General features: G+C 41.5%; 1 protein-coding gene across 1 annotated transcript in view; it reads left to right on the forward strand.

Moving 5' to 3' along the window:
- The window catches only part of large1 (LARGE xylosyl- and glucuronyltransferase 1), a 144,250-nt gene that overhangs the window by 116,155 nt on the left and 11,770 nt on the right, over nt 1-16,325 (forward strand). Inside the window, exons 10-11 of the mRNA XM_085769398.1 lie at nt 147-302; nt 7,964-8,127. Of these exons, the coding sequence (XP_085625524.1) occupies nt 147-302; nt 7,964-8,127 (320 nt within the window). The remainder of the gene's footprint in view (nt 1-146; nt 303-7,963; nt 8,128-16,325) is intronic.

Raw genomic sequence — 16,325 nt, forward strand, 5'->3', positions numbered from 1 at the left:
TAAAATGACAGTGATTCAAGTTCCAGGGACCAGACACTTTATTATTTGTTGGAGTGCAGCCAAGTCACAGCTCTGTGCTTTATGATAAAACTCTAACGATGAACACTCAGCTGTTAACCCCGCGCTCTCTCTCTGTCTTTGAACAGGTGATCCACTGGAACTCTCCCAAGAAGCTCCGGGTGAAGAACAAGCACGTGGAGTTCTTCCGCAACCTCTATCTCACTTTCCTGGAGTACGACGGCAACCTGCTGCGGCGGGAGCTGTTCGGCTGCCCCAGCGAGGCCGACCACAACAGCGAGAACGTAGGTGGAAGCCGCCTCTTCGCGTTGTTTGAGGATATGAAAGCTGACACTGAGCCGTAGCGACCTCAGGGCCAGAGGAGCGTGTCTATCTATAGGAGAAAATTATGTGTCCCATCCAATTATCACCCAGACCTTCCCTCCTTACAAATGCGGTGTCCTTAATTTGTAAGGACGGAAGAGTCATTTCATATCCAGCTGAAGGGGAATGACATGTCTCCCAAATCAAGAAACAAAAAGTGCCCACGGATCCTAAATTTATGAATCTTGAGTGGACACGTTTTTAAAGAAGCTAAATAACTTACAGTGACATGCAAAGGTTTGGGCACCACTGGTCAAAATTTCTAATGTGTGAACAATCACGCAAGTGGAAGATGGGGCAGTACGTGGCGCAGTAGGTAGAGCCAATGAGGAGAGAGAACGGCATAAAGGGGCAGTCCTCTCTGTGTGTGCAGCCAAGGGATGCGCGTGAATGTGGTGACGTAGGGATGAGGGCGGGGACTGCTAACTCCATCGGCTGACAAGAAGTTAGCCAAAATGACCGGATCGCTTACTTCTGCTTTAATGTCCATAAATTAATTGAAATGACACAGGGAATAAGTATTGAACACATGAAGAAAAGGAGGTGCATAAAGCCAAGAAAACAGCTGGAGTCTGTCAGTATTTAGAAAGTAATCCTGTCCCCTATCAGTGCGCCTATAAAAAAGGTTTCTCATCACCAAGGTGTCACACAAGAGGCATGTCATGATAGGGAAAAGCAAAGAGCTTCTCAAGACCTTCAGAAACTTATGTTGCAGAACATACTGATGGCATCGGTTACAGATGTGTCTGAATGCACCGTTTTATCCGTTAGTGCCGTTATCCTGAACTTAAAAGAACAATATTTCACCATAAACTGGCCACGACCAGGTCCTCACTAGATTTCTACTAAGAGTTGTCCAAGAGCCCAGGAGCACTGACAGAGAGCTTTAGACAGACCTGGAATCAGCAGATACAGTTGTAAAAAGTAATGCACTCAACCGCCATGGCATCTATGCATGCTTACCATGCAACTGACGCGTTCAATACTTATTTATATATATTTATATTATTTATATATTTTAATCTTTTACATTTTCAGAAGGAAAAGGGCTCACAGCAAAACTTTGGCCACCCTGTTAGTACCTAGCAGCCCCTCTTTGGAAACTATCACAGTGTGTAAATAGTAAACATCTTGTCTGATACCTTGGTCAAAGTTATCTGAGAGCTCAAGTCTCCTGGGTTTTCCGTTCTTTTGCCGGCTGCTGCTTTGTTTCCCTTTTTGACTCTAAAATTGTAGAAAACAAAAATAATACACTGATATTCCTTAAAATATTCCAAAAGAGTGTTTCATGTTTAACTTTTTGCCTTTTGGAGATCATTTCATCTTCCACTTGCTTCACTGTTCACATTAACAGAAATTTTGACCAGGGGTGCCCAAACTTTTGCATGTACAAGGCTGTACAATAATCATCTTTTGTCTCTGGACTTGGTCTGATAAGAAGTGTGTTTTAGATGGTCTGGTTCCAGCAGGTGCAGCTCTGCAGCGTCACCCCTGACTCTGCTGCTGCTGCATCTGTTGTCTCTTTTGTTTGAAAACAGCACAGATATCCAAGAGTGAGAAAACCCGGCTCCTCATTTACAGACAATATGAAGATTAACAGTCACACATCGGCTTTTCTCTCTAAACATTTTTTTTCCCCCATCCACGCTCCACTGGCTTTTTCCATATATATTCAGTTTGCTTTATCTCTATGAATCCTCGGTTATCAGCGGCTGCTGTCAGCTGCTTACAGGAAATCCAATGTTTAGCGTTTCAGACATGTCAGTCATTATATAGGGAAGACACATGGCCGTGTAATGCGGCGTAACTATACATTGGGCCGACACAGATCATCGATCACGTGTAACTGTGATTGGTGAGCCAACGTTGCTGCTTGTCGCTTTCTGCTGCACATTTCCGACACTGGTGAATATTATTGATATTGAAGACTGTTACAATCTTTACTGTACAAATCAAAATGGAAAACCATAGACAAGCTGTAATCCCTTGTTGTTTACCCCAATTTGTGTATTGCCACATAAACGTCGTTAAAATATCCTCTCCTGAGGAGCCAAAAGTTTATTTAAATGCATTCATGCACACAAATGAGTCAATGGACTAGAAGAGCAGCACAGCAGCGTGTCCCGCTCCTGTCCTACCACTATGGGACAGCTTGTTAGGCATCTGTGACTCTATAGACACACCATATAAAGATGATTTGGAAACTTCATGTGCACTGACCAGTATGGACTGAATGATTAGTGATTAGCTCTCTGCATATGAAGAGTTCATTTGCAAAAGCAGATAAATGCCATTTTGAAAAAAAATGAGATGATGCTTTTGAATTATTCTTTACATAGTGTTGTTTTCAATAAAGCTTTATTTCTTTGAGTTACATCTGTTTTTGCTTGGTCAAAGCCACTCAACTTTGGTTTGACTGGTATCACCTGGTGTAAATAATAATTAAAAATTTTACATTTTAAAAAAAAAACTGACTTATCTGCTTTTGTAAATGAACTCTTCATATATTAAAGGTAGAGTCTGTAGGCTTGTTTGTAGCAGTAAACACAACATTCAATCTGGGTCCACCTCAGGACTGACCCATGTTCTACTGCCTTCTTCACTTTAGCACCAATTGATTGATGAGACTGGACACATTAAATGTGGTATAAATCGTGGATACATACTTATTATCGAAAAAAAGGAAATACAGTCCGAGTGAGGTGCTGGAGCGCGGGACCATACCGGGTGCTGCTTGGCCACGGTTGCTTGGCAGCTTGGACCAGGTGGCTTGGACTAGCTGAGCTGCCGAGCCTTGGGTGCCCCGAGGCTCGGCAGCTCAGCTTAGCCCCGCACCCTAGTCTTCCATGCACACGGCCGGCGGCCCTCATAATCAACGCGGCATAGCCCCTGAGGCTGCCATTGCTGGCGACAGCAAGTATGGACCTTGGTGGCTTGGTGGTAGTTTTTATACAAGCCAACAGCACTGCAGGCTTAACTCCACCTGCGCTCTGTCATTGGCTGATGAGAACACACCGTCTTCCCGCCCAAAAATGTCCCGACTACACCAAAACAAAATACAGGCGACTCTGCTACACAGTCACTACACCCCCAACAGAGCAGGCCCGTGGCATAGGCAGTATAGGCAACAGCTAAGGGCACAGTCAGTCTTGCCTAGGGCCCTGACCCCCACACATGAGTAGAAGCCCATAGGTGATGATGATTGAGCAGGATTTCTTTTGTACAAGTCTATATACTGTATGTATATATATATATATATAAAAAAAATATTAAAAAAAATATATATATATATATATATATATTTTTTTTTTTTATATATATTTTATATTTTTTATATATATATATATATTTTTTTTAAGAAAATCCTACAGACTCTACCAAGTTCAAATTGAAAACATACTGTATGTGGCATCCACTGGCACATAATTGGTATGATCAATCTTTCTCGTAAATTCATGCAAAACCGTTGGGGGGCAGTTTTTCAGCAAGCAGTCTCTGTATTTGCCTCGAAAACAACTCTGTCTGGTAACGTTCTGTTATTATCTCATAGCGTGGTGAATGTGCAGGTCACAACTTGTCCACCAGAGCGTTTTGGAGTTGTTGGATTGTGTATTTGATAAGTTTGATGAGGGAAACCAAGAAATCCCATGAGCCTCCGTAGCGTAGCTCTGAGCAGCTCGTGGCTCTGCTCTGCCGTTCTAAAAATAGCTTGCACCGACAATTAAAGGTAACGAACCTACTCCTAAAACTATAGGGATTATGGCAATGGGCCAATTTGCAAAAATGTTGAACTATCCCTTTAAGACTTATGTTTAGTTTCTTTGGTGAAACTTCTAGCATTTGTGTGGACGAGCTACTCGAACATCTTTCATCACGGAGATCATGCAGGGACACAAGACAATCCATGCGCCTCTTATTTGTCTTTTGACGTTCCACATCAATCATCCCGGTGAGGACTTTTTGTGCGGCTGCTTGTCAGCGGCTGCGCTGATGAAAGAACAGCTGCTTCTGGGGGACAGTGACAGAACTACCACTGTCATTCAGTGTCAGCGCGGACCCAACAGATGGATGCCTCAATAGCTCGTACACAACCGCTGACAGCCCACGTCTGCTTTAATTTCCGGGTTCAATCAAAAGCGTCCACATTAAAAAGGGTGTTGACACATGCATGGTTCGTCGTAGGACTGAAATGAACGTCTTTGAACAGAGTGTCCCAAAGTTTGCAGTGATTATTGGAATTTATACAACCTATAAAAGACTAAAGAGTTTTTAGAGCGAGGTGGAGGAGGAGGGATTCAGCCAGGAGGAGCTAATGGCAGCAGGCTGTGTGTTCATGCACAACAGGAAGGGACATTTAACTTTAGAGATACTATTTAGCATACTGTATAAAGCAGGGCTATTCAGTTACACATCGAAACCACGAAATCTATCTGGGTCAGACGTTTCAGTGGCTGTTGAGCAGCAGGTGATGACAAATTTTAAACTAACACAAAGGGATACAGAAAAACAAGTAATGTTCATGCATTGATTCCCTTTAAAACCTGCTCACATTTGACACAGACACATCAAAAAGTGCATAAAACCAATGAAAACAAGCTTTAGGTGAACAGTTTCTGTTCACCTCACTCCCTTTTTGTTTTGTTTTTTCAAGTACTTTTTTGGAGGGGTTATGCCTTTAATTGATAGGACAGCTGTAGAGAGACAGGAAATGGGGAGACGGAGAGAGGGGGAATGACATGCTGCAAAGGGCCGTTGCACGCGAGGACTATGGTCTCAGCATATGGGCTGCCTGCTCAACCCACTGAGCTAAACATTGCCTCTTAAAGGCATAGTAGCATTTTTTAAAGTGGGGTTGTATGATCTACAAATAGCCCCTAAGTACTTTAATTGCAGTAGAAGACTCTCTGCACTCCTCCCGTTAGCAACGTCAGCCCATAACCCTATCCAGAGATTTACAACATACAGTGTTGTGAAGAACAGACCCAAAGAAACGGCCTATTTTCACGGCCTAAAAGAGGTTTTACCTGAAAAAAAAAATACACGGTTTCATTGTTCGCTATAATATATGGAAATAAATAAATAAAAAATATGAAACTGTGTTTTTTTTTTTCAGGTAAAACCTCTTTTAGGCTGCGAAAATAGGCCGTTTCTTTGGGTCTGTTCACAACACTGTATGAATGAATGAATGAATTTATATTTATTAACGTGTCGTGCACCAATTAAGGCGCCCAGCCTATAAGGGCTTACACTGTATGTTGTAAATCTCTGGGCAGGGCTATGGGCTGGTGTTGCTAACGGGAGGAGTGTAGAGAGTCTTCTACTGCAATTAAAGTACTTAGGGGCTATTTGTAGATCATACAACCCCACTTTTTAAAAAAATGCTACAATCCCTTTAACTCCACTTTTTAAAATAGAATTTAACATTTTCATCATATCTAGACTCAGGCACACCTCAAAGTGCATAAAAACACAAAATAGTACCCAATAAAAGTAATAACTTGCTTCCCTAATAAATTAAATCAACATTTTGGTCATACCTACGGAAGAGGATTAGGGCCGCTGTGGAAGAAAAAGTGAGTTCTGACTTTAAACTCAGAAATCTGACTTTTTTCTCAGAATTCTGAGTTTAAAGTCTTGCGTTTTTCTTTTTACGGGACTGCAGCCTCGGCCATTCTGAGGTTGCAGCCCTGACCACCATTGGAATGGGCCTGGTATAAACACTGTTGGTGTCGTATCCGTTCTCTGCACTTCCTCAGCCTCTGACCTGCTGAAGGTCACGGCGGTCAGGAGTTTGGTTTCTCCAGGTCCAGCCTCAGCGAGCTATAAAATGATTTAAGTGTCAGCTCCGTGGTCACTTAATCACATTATAATTTTCCATCACGGTATGCCAGACTTTCTTTCTTTTTTTTGCCAACAGTCAATTCTAATGTGTCCTTAACTCAGGAAATAGTTTGCTCACTCAATTTTTCAGAGTTTGAGCAGTGATTTAAATCCCATTAAAGTGATGATTAGACTAATGAAGTCACTGAGGGATTGGCTCCAGCAGCACATTGCAGACCAGGGCTCCTTCAGGCCACGGTGCCACTGCAGCCCATCCACTCACTGCAGCTCCACTAATCACTGTAGCAGGCAGAGCGACGCCACACACCGAGTCCTCCGCTGACAGCCCCTCAACCGCTTTCCACCCACAGCGCCACCCGACCGCGCTTCCTCCAGCTCATCTCCGCCTGAATTTAAATCAACTCGGACGGACCTGAGAACAGAACGCTGACATCCATTCAACACCGGCTGATGTGTGTGCCTCCGTCAACATATCACTTTTACAGTTTGCAAACGCTGTGCAAAAGGCCCCCCCGACAAATCCTGTATGGCTGTGTTTGTGTGGCAATCCATCAGAAAAAGTTGACAAGGGCTAATCAGGGAAAATTAATTGGAAAACTACATTTTATTTGCATAACATTGTAACAGCTTGGTGCCAAATTGACTTATGTAGGATTAGAGTCCTGGGTCTTTGGCAGTGGCAGACTGAGACAGAGAGAAGCCCTGAACATTCAACCTCCACTCTAGCACAACCAGCACAACCAACACAGTGATTATATAGTATTTCATTCTATATATTCACAAACATACTGTAAAACATTACAAATACACAATTTGTTTTATTAAAGGAGAGATTGTGACAGGTGAAAGAAATCTGTCATCACTTCAGAAAGAATAAAAAAAGAACATTTCCATTTGAAAGTTGTGAAACTTTCTCAAAATGCAATACAAACTTAAATCTTGAACATTTATTTAACAGGCAAAGGGACAAAGAAAAAATGTTCAGTGTTTTTAATGACAAATTGAATTCTATTTGTTTAAAACATAAAGGTACACACAGGTATTGATGCCTGCAGCTCATTCCAAAAAAAGTCAGGACAGAGGCTAATTTAAATTAAAGTTCTAGCAACCAGTGCGCTGCAGTGAGCCCGAGGAGCGGGGGCGGAGCGGTGTGTGTCCGAGTATCCGCGCAGTGACGGCATCAGAGCGCCCCCGCCGGGGGGGGGGGTTGTATCCGAGTAGGTGAAATGGTACTCGGATGCCGCCCAAGCCGAGCGAGTACTCGAGTACTCGGATATCGGCTACAGCCCTAGTAGCTGAATAACTTCAGCCTACATCTTTTCGATCTATGTAACATTTGTGAATTAAGTTTGAACTAGAAAATGCATTTCCTGAAGGAAATACGTGTGAATGCTGAAAGCCACTGCACAAAGAGTGCAAGTGGTGATGCGACATGCAAAGACATGACAGAGGCAGGAATCGAACCCATGACCTTACGATCAGGAAACCTTTACTCTGCCAATGTTGATTGATTGTTGATTGATGCCTGACTGTAACAATTTGTGCACAAAATCAAATAAACTACATCTATGGAGCTGTAGAGGTGGTGAAGTGCCACATGGTTGAAGGTGTTGGATGTAACAACAATCGTTTTGTTTTCTATGTGTTAGGTGATTGATACTGTTTTTGTTTTAGCTTAGTGCAGAATAGTCCAACCAGCAGCAGCATCCTCACTGTGCCTGCCCCTCCCCTGTGTCTGCAGCTCCAGAAGACTCTGTCAGAGCTGGACGAAGACGACCCCTGCTACGAGTTCCGCCGGGAGCGCTTCACCGTCCACCGAACGCACCTCTACTTCCTCCACTACGAGTACGAACCCAGCTCCGACAACACTGACGTCACTCTGGTCGCCCAGCTCTCTATGGACAGGTACGGTTCTTCACTCACACTGCTCACAGGACGGTCTGTTCTTACATTTATTAATGCCCACTTACATGCAAATGGAGATCTCTCTGAAAGACCCTTTTTATGAAGCTCTGGCAGAGTTGTGCAGATTGTGTAGAAGCTGTAATTATTTTTGCCATCAAGTGCTCAAGAATTAAATAAAAGCTCCATATATTTATTTTATTTCCTCACTTCTAGTGAAAGGAAAGACTTTTAAACCTCGCTGTAGATAATGTGAGGTGAAAGGAAACCAGAGTTCTGAGGCTTAGATGAACATGAAACAATCTCGATTAAGTTATCAGTCCAAGAGAGGGACAGCTGTGTGTGGTATTTGTGATTCTTGATAAAACGCCAAACGTACAGCGAGAGATAAACAGGAGGAGAATGTCACCTGCGACAAGAACCGTCCAATCACAGAGCTTAAAATTCAGTTGTTTAAACAGCTACAGATTAACAAATCCGCTGTCTGGGTCACATTAGAATGAGTCAGCGTCTGCTATTCACAATTGTAATGATAAAATATTCAAGTTCAGATACGTACCTCTTGCTGGCTTCGTCTCCATAGCAACAAAGGGGGTGTTGTGTTTAGAGTCGTCAACAATTTCAAACTAACAGAAAAAAGAAACAAAAGTAGAAATAATTAAAAGCGACAGCAGTAACAGGATTCTGTGGCACGATTCAATTTTCCATGAGACGGTGCGTTTGAGTGCTTCGGGAACACGCAAGGACGGATGTCGTTGAAAGGAAAACTCTGAAATGGGAATTTACAGCGGATAAGAAAGAACTTCTGATAGCAGTCACTTCTCTGAAATCTGCAACTCTGTTCTATTATTCATGACACAAATACTTCCACCATCTTCAAAGGTGACTGCTCAACTAGTTACAAAAAAAAAGAAAAGAAAAGAAAACAGCGTCAAGGAGAACTTTTGAAATCTTTATTCCCAAATACAAGCCAGATTTGTTCGGCGTCGTGCTGCTTTCACCATCTTGAGTGTTTTCTCTGCATCCTCACACACTTCCCTTGACTACCATCTCCTCCACACAAACACACACACACACACACACACACGCATGAAATCCTGCGGGGAATCCTGGCTTAGTGTACACGGGCAACTAATCAGGTTTATATTTCATGTGATGGGGGTCATTTACAAACGATGAAGCAGAATGGCTGTCAGCGCTCTGCTCACACCATGCTGGGACACAATGGGGCATATTGACAGATCTACACTATCTGATGAGCCATACAATGTTGAGCTTTTAGTGGATTCGAGACTCCCCACTGTCAGATTTAATAAAGAGCATTATGCTAGTTGGGAAGATCCACAGTAAATCCCGGGATTTTACCATCAGACATCAATCTGCCGTCGTCACTCCGCTATTTATATGCTAATTCTGCTGTTTTGTTTCATTGTTACCAGTGAGCAGGGGGGATTATAAGCAATTTTTTGCAGTGAGTATTGTGTTTATTTGAACATCCCCAATTCTTCCCAAATCTAAAAGGTCCATATATGCAGTATAGTGATATGTATCGGCTACCTCGCTCTCTCTTCGGCCTCTCTCTCTCATAACAGGTTTTGATTTGTTGGAATGACTCAGGCTTTTCCCAGCAGACGTTTGAACCGGAGCTGGTGTGAAACATTAGTTTGAGTGTAAACAGATACACACACAGAAAACTGCTTGTTTTATGTTCTTCATTACTTTCACCAGTGCTCTGTGGACCTCTCAGATTTCTACAGCTTAAGTGCTGTCACATCAGAGAGAGGAACACATTTTCTGATGATGATTCTTGGAGACGCAGACTACGACTCGGTTTCAACCAGATCAGCATACTTGATTGGCCTGATCCACTTAAAGGGGAACTATGCAAGTCCAGGCGCTTTTGTATGAATGAATGAATGAATGAAATTTGTTTATTTCGGTCATACAACACCAATATCAAAATCAACCATTTTGTGTGAACAATTTAGCCAGCACATATTATACACAAGTGCAACCATACACACACAAAAAAAGAAAATATCATACAGTGACCGAAAAGGGAATATACCCAGGGGGCAAAATCCCAGTTTTTTGAAAAACGGACACGGAGCGTTGTAAAAGGTTTGACACCAGAAATGATATCTACGAACTTGAAGGATTAAAACCTGGGTGGACAACCCGGTCAACTAGCTGCTGGAAAGCTACAGGGGGCTAAAACCCCTTTCTGGGGTCATTTTGCTGGTGAAATGATGTAAATGCAAATATTTAGGTACTACAATGGCATAAATAGTCATACAACTATAAAATTTGGCAGAGAGTATCTTGACACATAGGGGGAGGCAGGAAAAAAAGATTCTGGGGTTTGCTGCAACTCAATTTTAAGATATCTCCCTCAACATCTCAAAAAAGACCAAAAAAAGTACTGTTCGCCTGACAAATTCTCATGAAAATTATTATTTTTCAGCACTTTATGGAGAATATCTATGCTTAACATGTATATAGAAAATTTCCTTAATTCATGAGCTTCCATTTGAGTCCAAGATAGCCTTTCTACTAGCTACTGGAAAGCTACAGGCTGTCTCCAAACAATGCAACACCTATTGTGAAAAACTCCATGTTAACTGGCATGATCAGAAACCATTCTATTTCTGGTCTCCCCAAAGTGAACAGATAGATAGAGAAGACCGTTGTCCACAGCAAGTGGAGCTTTTGAGATAGAAAGGCTATCTGGGACTCAAATGGAAGCTTATGAATTAAGGAAATTTTCTATATACATGTTAAGCATAGATATTCTCCATAAGGTGTTGAAAAATAATAATTTTCATGAGAATTTGTCAGACGAACAGTACTTTTTTTTGTCTTTTTTGGGATGTTGAGGGAGATATCTTAAAATTGAGTTGCAGCAAACCCCAGAATCTTTTTTTCATGCCTCCCCCTATGTGTCAAGATACTCTCTGCCAAATTTTATAGTTGTATGACTATTTATGCCATTGTAGTACCTAAATATTTGCATTTACATCATTTCACCAGCAAAATGACCCCAGAAAGGGGTTTTAGCCCCCTGTAGCTTTCCAGCAGCTAGTTGACCGGGTTGTCCACCCAGGTTTTAATCCTTCAAGTTCCTAGAGATAATTTCTGGTGTCAAACCTTTTACAACGCTCCGTGTCCGTTTTTTTGCTTTGCCCCCTGGGTAATAGGCTGAAGCCCAAGGCTTATATTTGCCTATCCTTTATACTCTCTGAAATTAAATTACCGAGAATGTCAACAGTCCAAAATAGTAAGATGAAAGTAATCATTACTGTATTTTATAATTTTTCATTATTTTACATTTCAAGGCTTTCTTAAAACTCAACAAAGAACTACATGTCTTCAACTCATCACTGAGCTTATTCCACATTTTAACTCCCAAGACTGAAACACATTTGTATTTTATATTAGTTCTCACATTACACATTTCAAAAATCAATAACCCTCTTAAATTATAGTTTCCTTTTCTTAATTTAAATAACTGAAGAATACAAACTGGAAGGTTCTTGTTTTTTACTCAGAAAATGATTTCCATTGTTTTAGGAACACAATATCTGAAAATTGTAATGCATTAGATCTTACGACTTGTATATTTGTGTAGTTTAATCTGTCATAAACAAGAGATTACGGGTTACGGGGCACGTTTGTGTTGCGGTGGTGCTGAGATAAGAGCTGGGACACCGGGTCGAAGACTCTGATCTTAGGTTGGTTTTCGGCCAAGAAACACTAGGTGGAAGGCAGAGAGCCTCCATTCTCCCTGTAACAAGTTACAAGTTTTATTTAGTTTTATTTAACCATCACAAAAACTGAAGCTGTTTAATCAAGGTAAAAATGTAGCAATATACAGTAGTTCAGCTAAAAATCCTGCATAGTTCCTCTTTAAGGTTTGCGTGTATAAATACGTGTACAAACATGATATCACCTGCAAACAACTGAGGATTGGGCTGCAGTACCTCAGCCCTAATGAATATGCAACATGGGGCGTCTCTGCCCAGATGGGCAAAATATTAGGAGGAGAAAATGCAGGTAGTTTGATTTAGCACACGCAGTGTGATTTACTAAATCTGGAAGTGAATTGCAGTGATTGTGACTCCGTCTGTATTTAGTTTGTTTGAAAAGGAGGTGCTCATCAGCCCAGCATTACACACAACAGCTGCAGTTAATAACAAGGAGGAGACATATGCACAATGAAATCATGATTACAACATCCAAACCTTCATTTAGATAATGCTGTTTGCATGTGTTGTCATTTTATCAGGCCACCTGCATACGACAACCAAACATGTAAAATTTTACCATGAACATGCAGTTTAGCGCTTTTTATTTGGGATTTTGGTAAATTAATTCCTAAGATAGTGGAGGATATCTTTTTCTGGAGCGTTTTTTTAACTGTATTGTATTTTTTACTGAAATCCTCATCACACCCCGATTGCAACCAGCCACCTGTGGAACGGACAGTCCTGTAAAAACATCATCCAATCATTTTGAGCACAGCGAACAAATTCATTGGATGGTGATGCGTCTATCAAACTGCCATCTGCCCCTCCCTCCGCCCTCTGAGCATGTGTGCGAATAGTGCACAAAGAGGGGAACGCACACAGTCCACAACAATTTAAGATACGGAAAAGACGACGCCAGAGCCAGAGCTTATGCTGGCTCGCTAAATTTAACAAGACAGTTGCAGCACCGTTATGGCAGAACAGAACAAGCATTATGCGTTCCTTTGTTCTGGAGGCGTGGCTGCAGAGAGAAGTCTGAAGAAACTTCTGAATTGTGTATTTTGCTGCTAGAACCGTTTATCCATCGGCAAACTATCAAGATCAACAACTGAGTGCAAAACTCTCTAAGCAGGGTTGTTATAAAACTGTATGACTGTGGATATAAAGATAAATAGTGACACAAAGTACTCACATCCTTAAGTTGTGTAAAAGTAGCAACATAACAATCTATAAATACCTCATTTCAAGTCCTGAATTCAAAGTCCTAATATTAGTGTTAGATATTCTATAAGTATCTGCAGGATCAGCTCCGCTCTGTATCTGATCTTTATAACACCCTCATGAATTTAAATAACTCTCAGTTTTTTATGTTGTTCTCTTCGTTTCTTCTGCAGTGATCAAGGACTAAAACTTTGTGTGTGTGTGCTTGTCTGTCTCAGCACTTAGATTTATTTACTTATTAATCAAAGGTGTCTGAACACCATTCTGGATCATTATGGCCCAGTTCAATCCCTCGCTGCTACTCTGCAGATCTTTAACCTCACTGATCATTCTGCATCATCTCAGCTGGAAGCCCAGCGCTGAGGAGAGCAGACACACAACCAGATCATTTACATTTTATAGACAGTTTGTCCGACGGTGGACCGATGAGGATCTAAACTCTTTGAGGCGGCTCCGTAACTCAGCTCTTAATCATTCTGGGTTTTTGGGACACAATGTTTTCCTGTGAATACAAACTAAAACTGTCTATTTTTATTCTAAGTCAGACTTCCTTAAACCCAGATCTCCAATCCAAGCTTTAATTACATCCAGGTAGCGTTCGTTGATGCAGTAAGATGAGGGGCTCACTATCCACTTTGAATGTTTGATGTTTCAGTATAGACAAAAATTATTCAATGATTTGTGTGTCATATTTTAACTCAGATTGTATTTGATCCTACTTCTAATTTAGATAAAATTACATCAGGCCCTTTTATTCAGGTGATTTAAAGCTTCATTCGCTTTTACTTAGTTTAATTTAGTTATTGTTTAGGGCAAATCTGAAGGTTAGTGAGTTGATTAATAGAAGAATAAATTTAAAAAAATAACTTTTTACTTTTTGTGAAACGTATAATTTTACCTCTCTTGGCACCTTGATCTAAATGAAACCATGCGAGCAGTATTTTCACAAGGTAATATTTTAAATGTGACATCTTCATCTGAATTCTAATGGAAATGCTAAAGTAAAGTAGATGAATGATAAATACAGTCCTTGACTAAAGGTTCATTGTCACTTTTCAACACTGCACACAGCTCGGTATCAGAGCCGGCTCCACTTTTAGTCACTGAAGGCTCCACAGTGATGTGACGGGTGGTTTGCTGTTGGCCAGAGGTCACCAAAGTTGAATTTCACACACAAGCAGCAGCACAGTGTCAATTTCCTAAGCCTTCGCCAGCTTATCCACTGAGTGCGGTAATTCCATGAACTCGTCCACTGGTTCACCGCCTCGGTGGATCACGTTTAACCTCCCAACCTCGCCGCCGTGCACATTGTCATTGGTAGACAATGCAAATTTGAAAATCACAAGGGTCATTGAAAGTCTCTCGTCTCTTACTGGCTCTCAAGTTCTCCAACTGAAGCACCTGTTGTAAAATCACATTGAAAAAGCTCAAACAGTTCCTTCTGTTTTTTCTCCCTCCAGCGGTAAAGATGATACCTGACTTTGAGATTGCCAGCAGAATTAATTCAAGATTTTTTTTGTCAGAGTCCAAACCGAACAGTTTGAAACTGAACAAATAGTCAATATTACCAGCCTGTGAGTCCTCTGTTTGCTCTCTCTGAGTTATCTGCGGCTTAAGGATTGCGAAGTCAAAGAATAAAGCCAGAAGGCATGGAGCTTTTCCACCATCAAGACCGTGAGCCATACTCTGCCAGTGTAGTAAGCCTCGGGTCTCAGCAGTTGTTAAAAGTAGGAGTGGAGAGAGATTCCTGCTGATACTAAAGCAATGAAAGAAAAAGATGTTTTTATATCTTGACTTGGTAATTTAAATGCAATTCTGTAAGTTTGGTGTCATTTGTGTTGATTTCCCATTGGGGACCGTTTCACTCCTACTTTATTGAAGTAAACTACAGTTTCCTTACTGCTGATCTCTGAAGACTCTAATGTTCCTCACTTTAAAACGCCAAATCAACACAAAATGTCTTTTTTCAGTCACATTTTCGACACGGTTGAGGATGATCTCCACTAATTTTGGTGACTCCCCCCTTCAGCTTGAAATCAACTAGTTGGTGGTGTATTTGTTCCTTTGAGGATGAACAGCTTTCATTATAGACAGCCCACAGGCACCTGCACCTTGTCACACAATGTAAACCTTCCACAAGAAGCTGTATATTCATCGACTACACTGTCAGAGAGTTGTGTACAGTCATCCCTGAAGGCAACGCTCCTTTTGATTTAAGGTGTTTTAAATCACCCTCAAGACAAATCTGACTCCAGAACTTTTTTTAATATTGTCAGTTTACCGTGTCTTTCCGCTGAGCAATATATTATTGTGGAGTATGTATAATAAACAGCTGTCTCCCGGGGCTGCTGGCTGGCTTTAGACTTTGTCTTATTTTAATGAGGCCCACGGTGGCTCTGCGGAGGGAAAATACCGGCATTCCAGATCCAAAACAGTGTCAGACACTGAGCAAATAAGGCAGCCTCACCTTCAGACAGAATACTAAATCAACTGTAGGGTTACTGTAGTGAGACGCATTGCAGATTTAGACAGATTGACAAATGTTTGGTTTTAGAAAGCAAATGTGCTGAAGCTTGAGAATCTGAAACACTTAACTACACCTGAGTCGGTGCAGAGGGAGAACAATGGCGTCTATGAATCTTCCAGCAGCGTCGCCACTGTTTTCCTTCAGATGTCTGCTGAGAGTGAGTGAGCGACGGCCAACAGAGCCGGGCCCGACCAAAAAACTGATTCTAAAGCCGGGGGCTCTTCAAAAGAAAACCCCCAAGTCTCCCCCTAAGGCGGCGCCTCTCAAGATTTCTTTAATGTAACAAATATAAAACAAATATCTCCATTTGCATATCAAGTCCAAGGCTGAGTAATTCACTGTTCCACGTCTTCACAAAAAGCAATTAAAGCAGCGTGCGTCGACGGCTACTTGTGATGGTTGTGGCGTACCACATGTCGCACTTTTTAAAGGGATAGTTCACCCAAAATTGAAATTTCACTCATTATCTACTCACCCTCATGTCGAGTTACAGGGGGTCTCGGCATAGCAGTGCATGTCCATATAACGGTTGCAAATGGATACCAACTGTCTTCGTAACAAAAAGACACACCAAAAAACATCCAAATACCTCCATGCTGATTGTATGTAATGTCTGTCTTCTATTGAAGCCCCGAAATGCGAAATTGTCCCGAAAAAAATTAAGTAAGTCTGTGTTTCAAGCTTGTTTTGTAGTAGAAGTTTCTCGA

Source organism: Trachurus japonicus, chromosome 23, assembly GCF_045865225.1.
Source record: "Trachurus japonicus isolate A0001 chromosome 23, Traja_1.0".
Classification (NCBI taxonomy): Eukaryota; Metazoa; Chordata; class Actinopteri; order Carangiformes; family Carangidae; genus Trachurus; species Trachurus japonicus.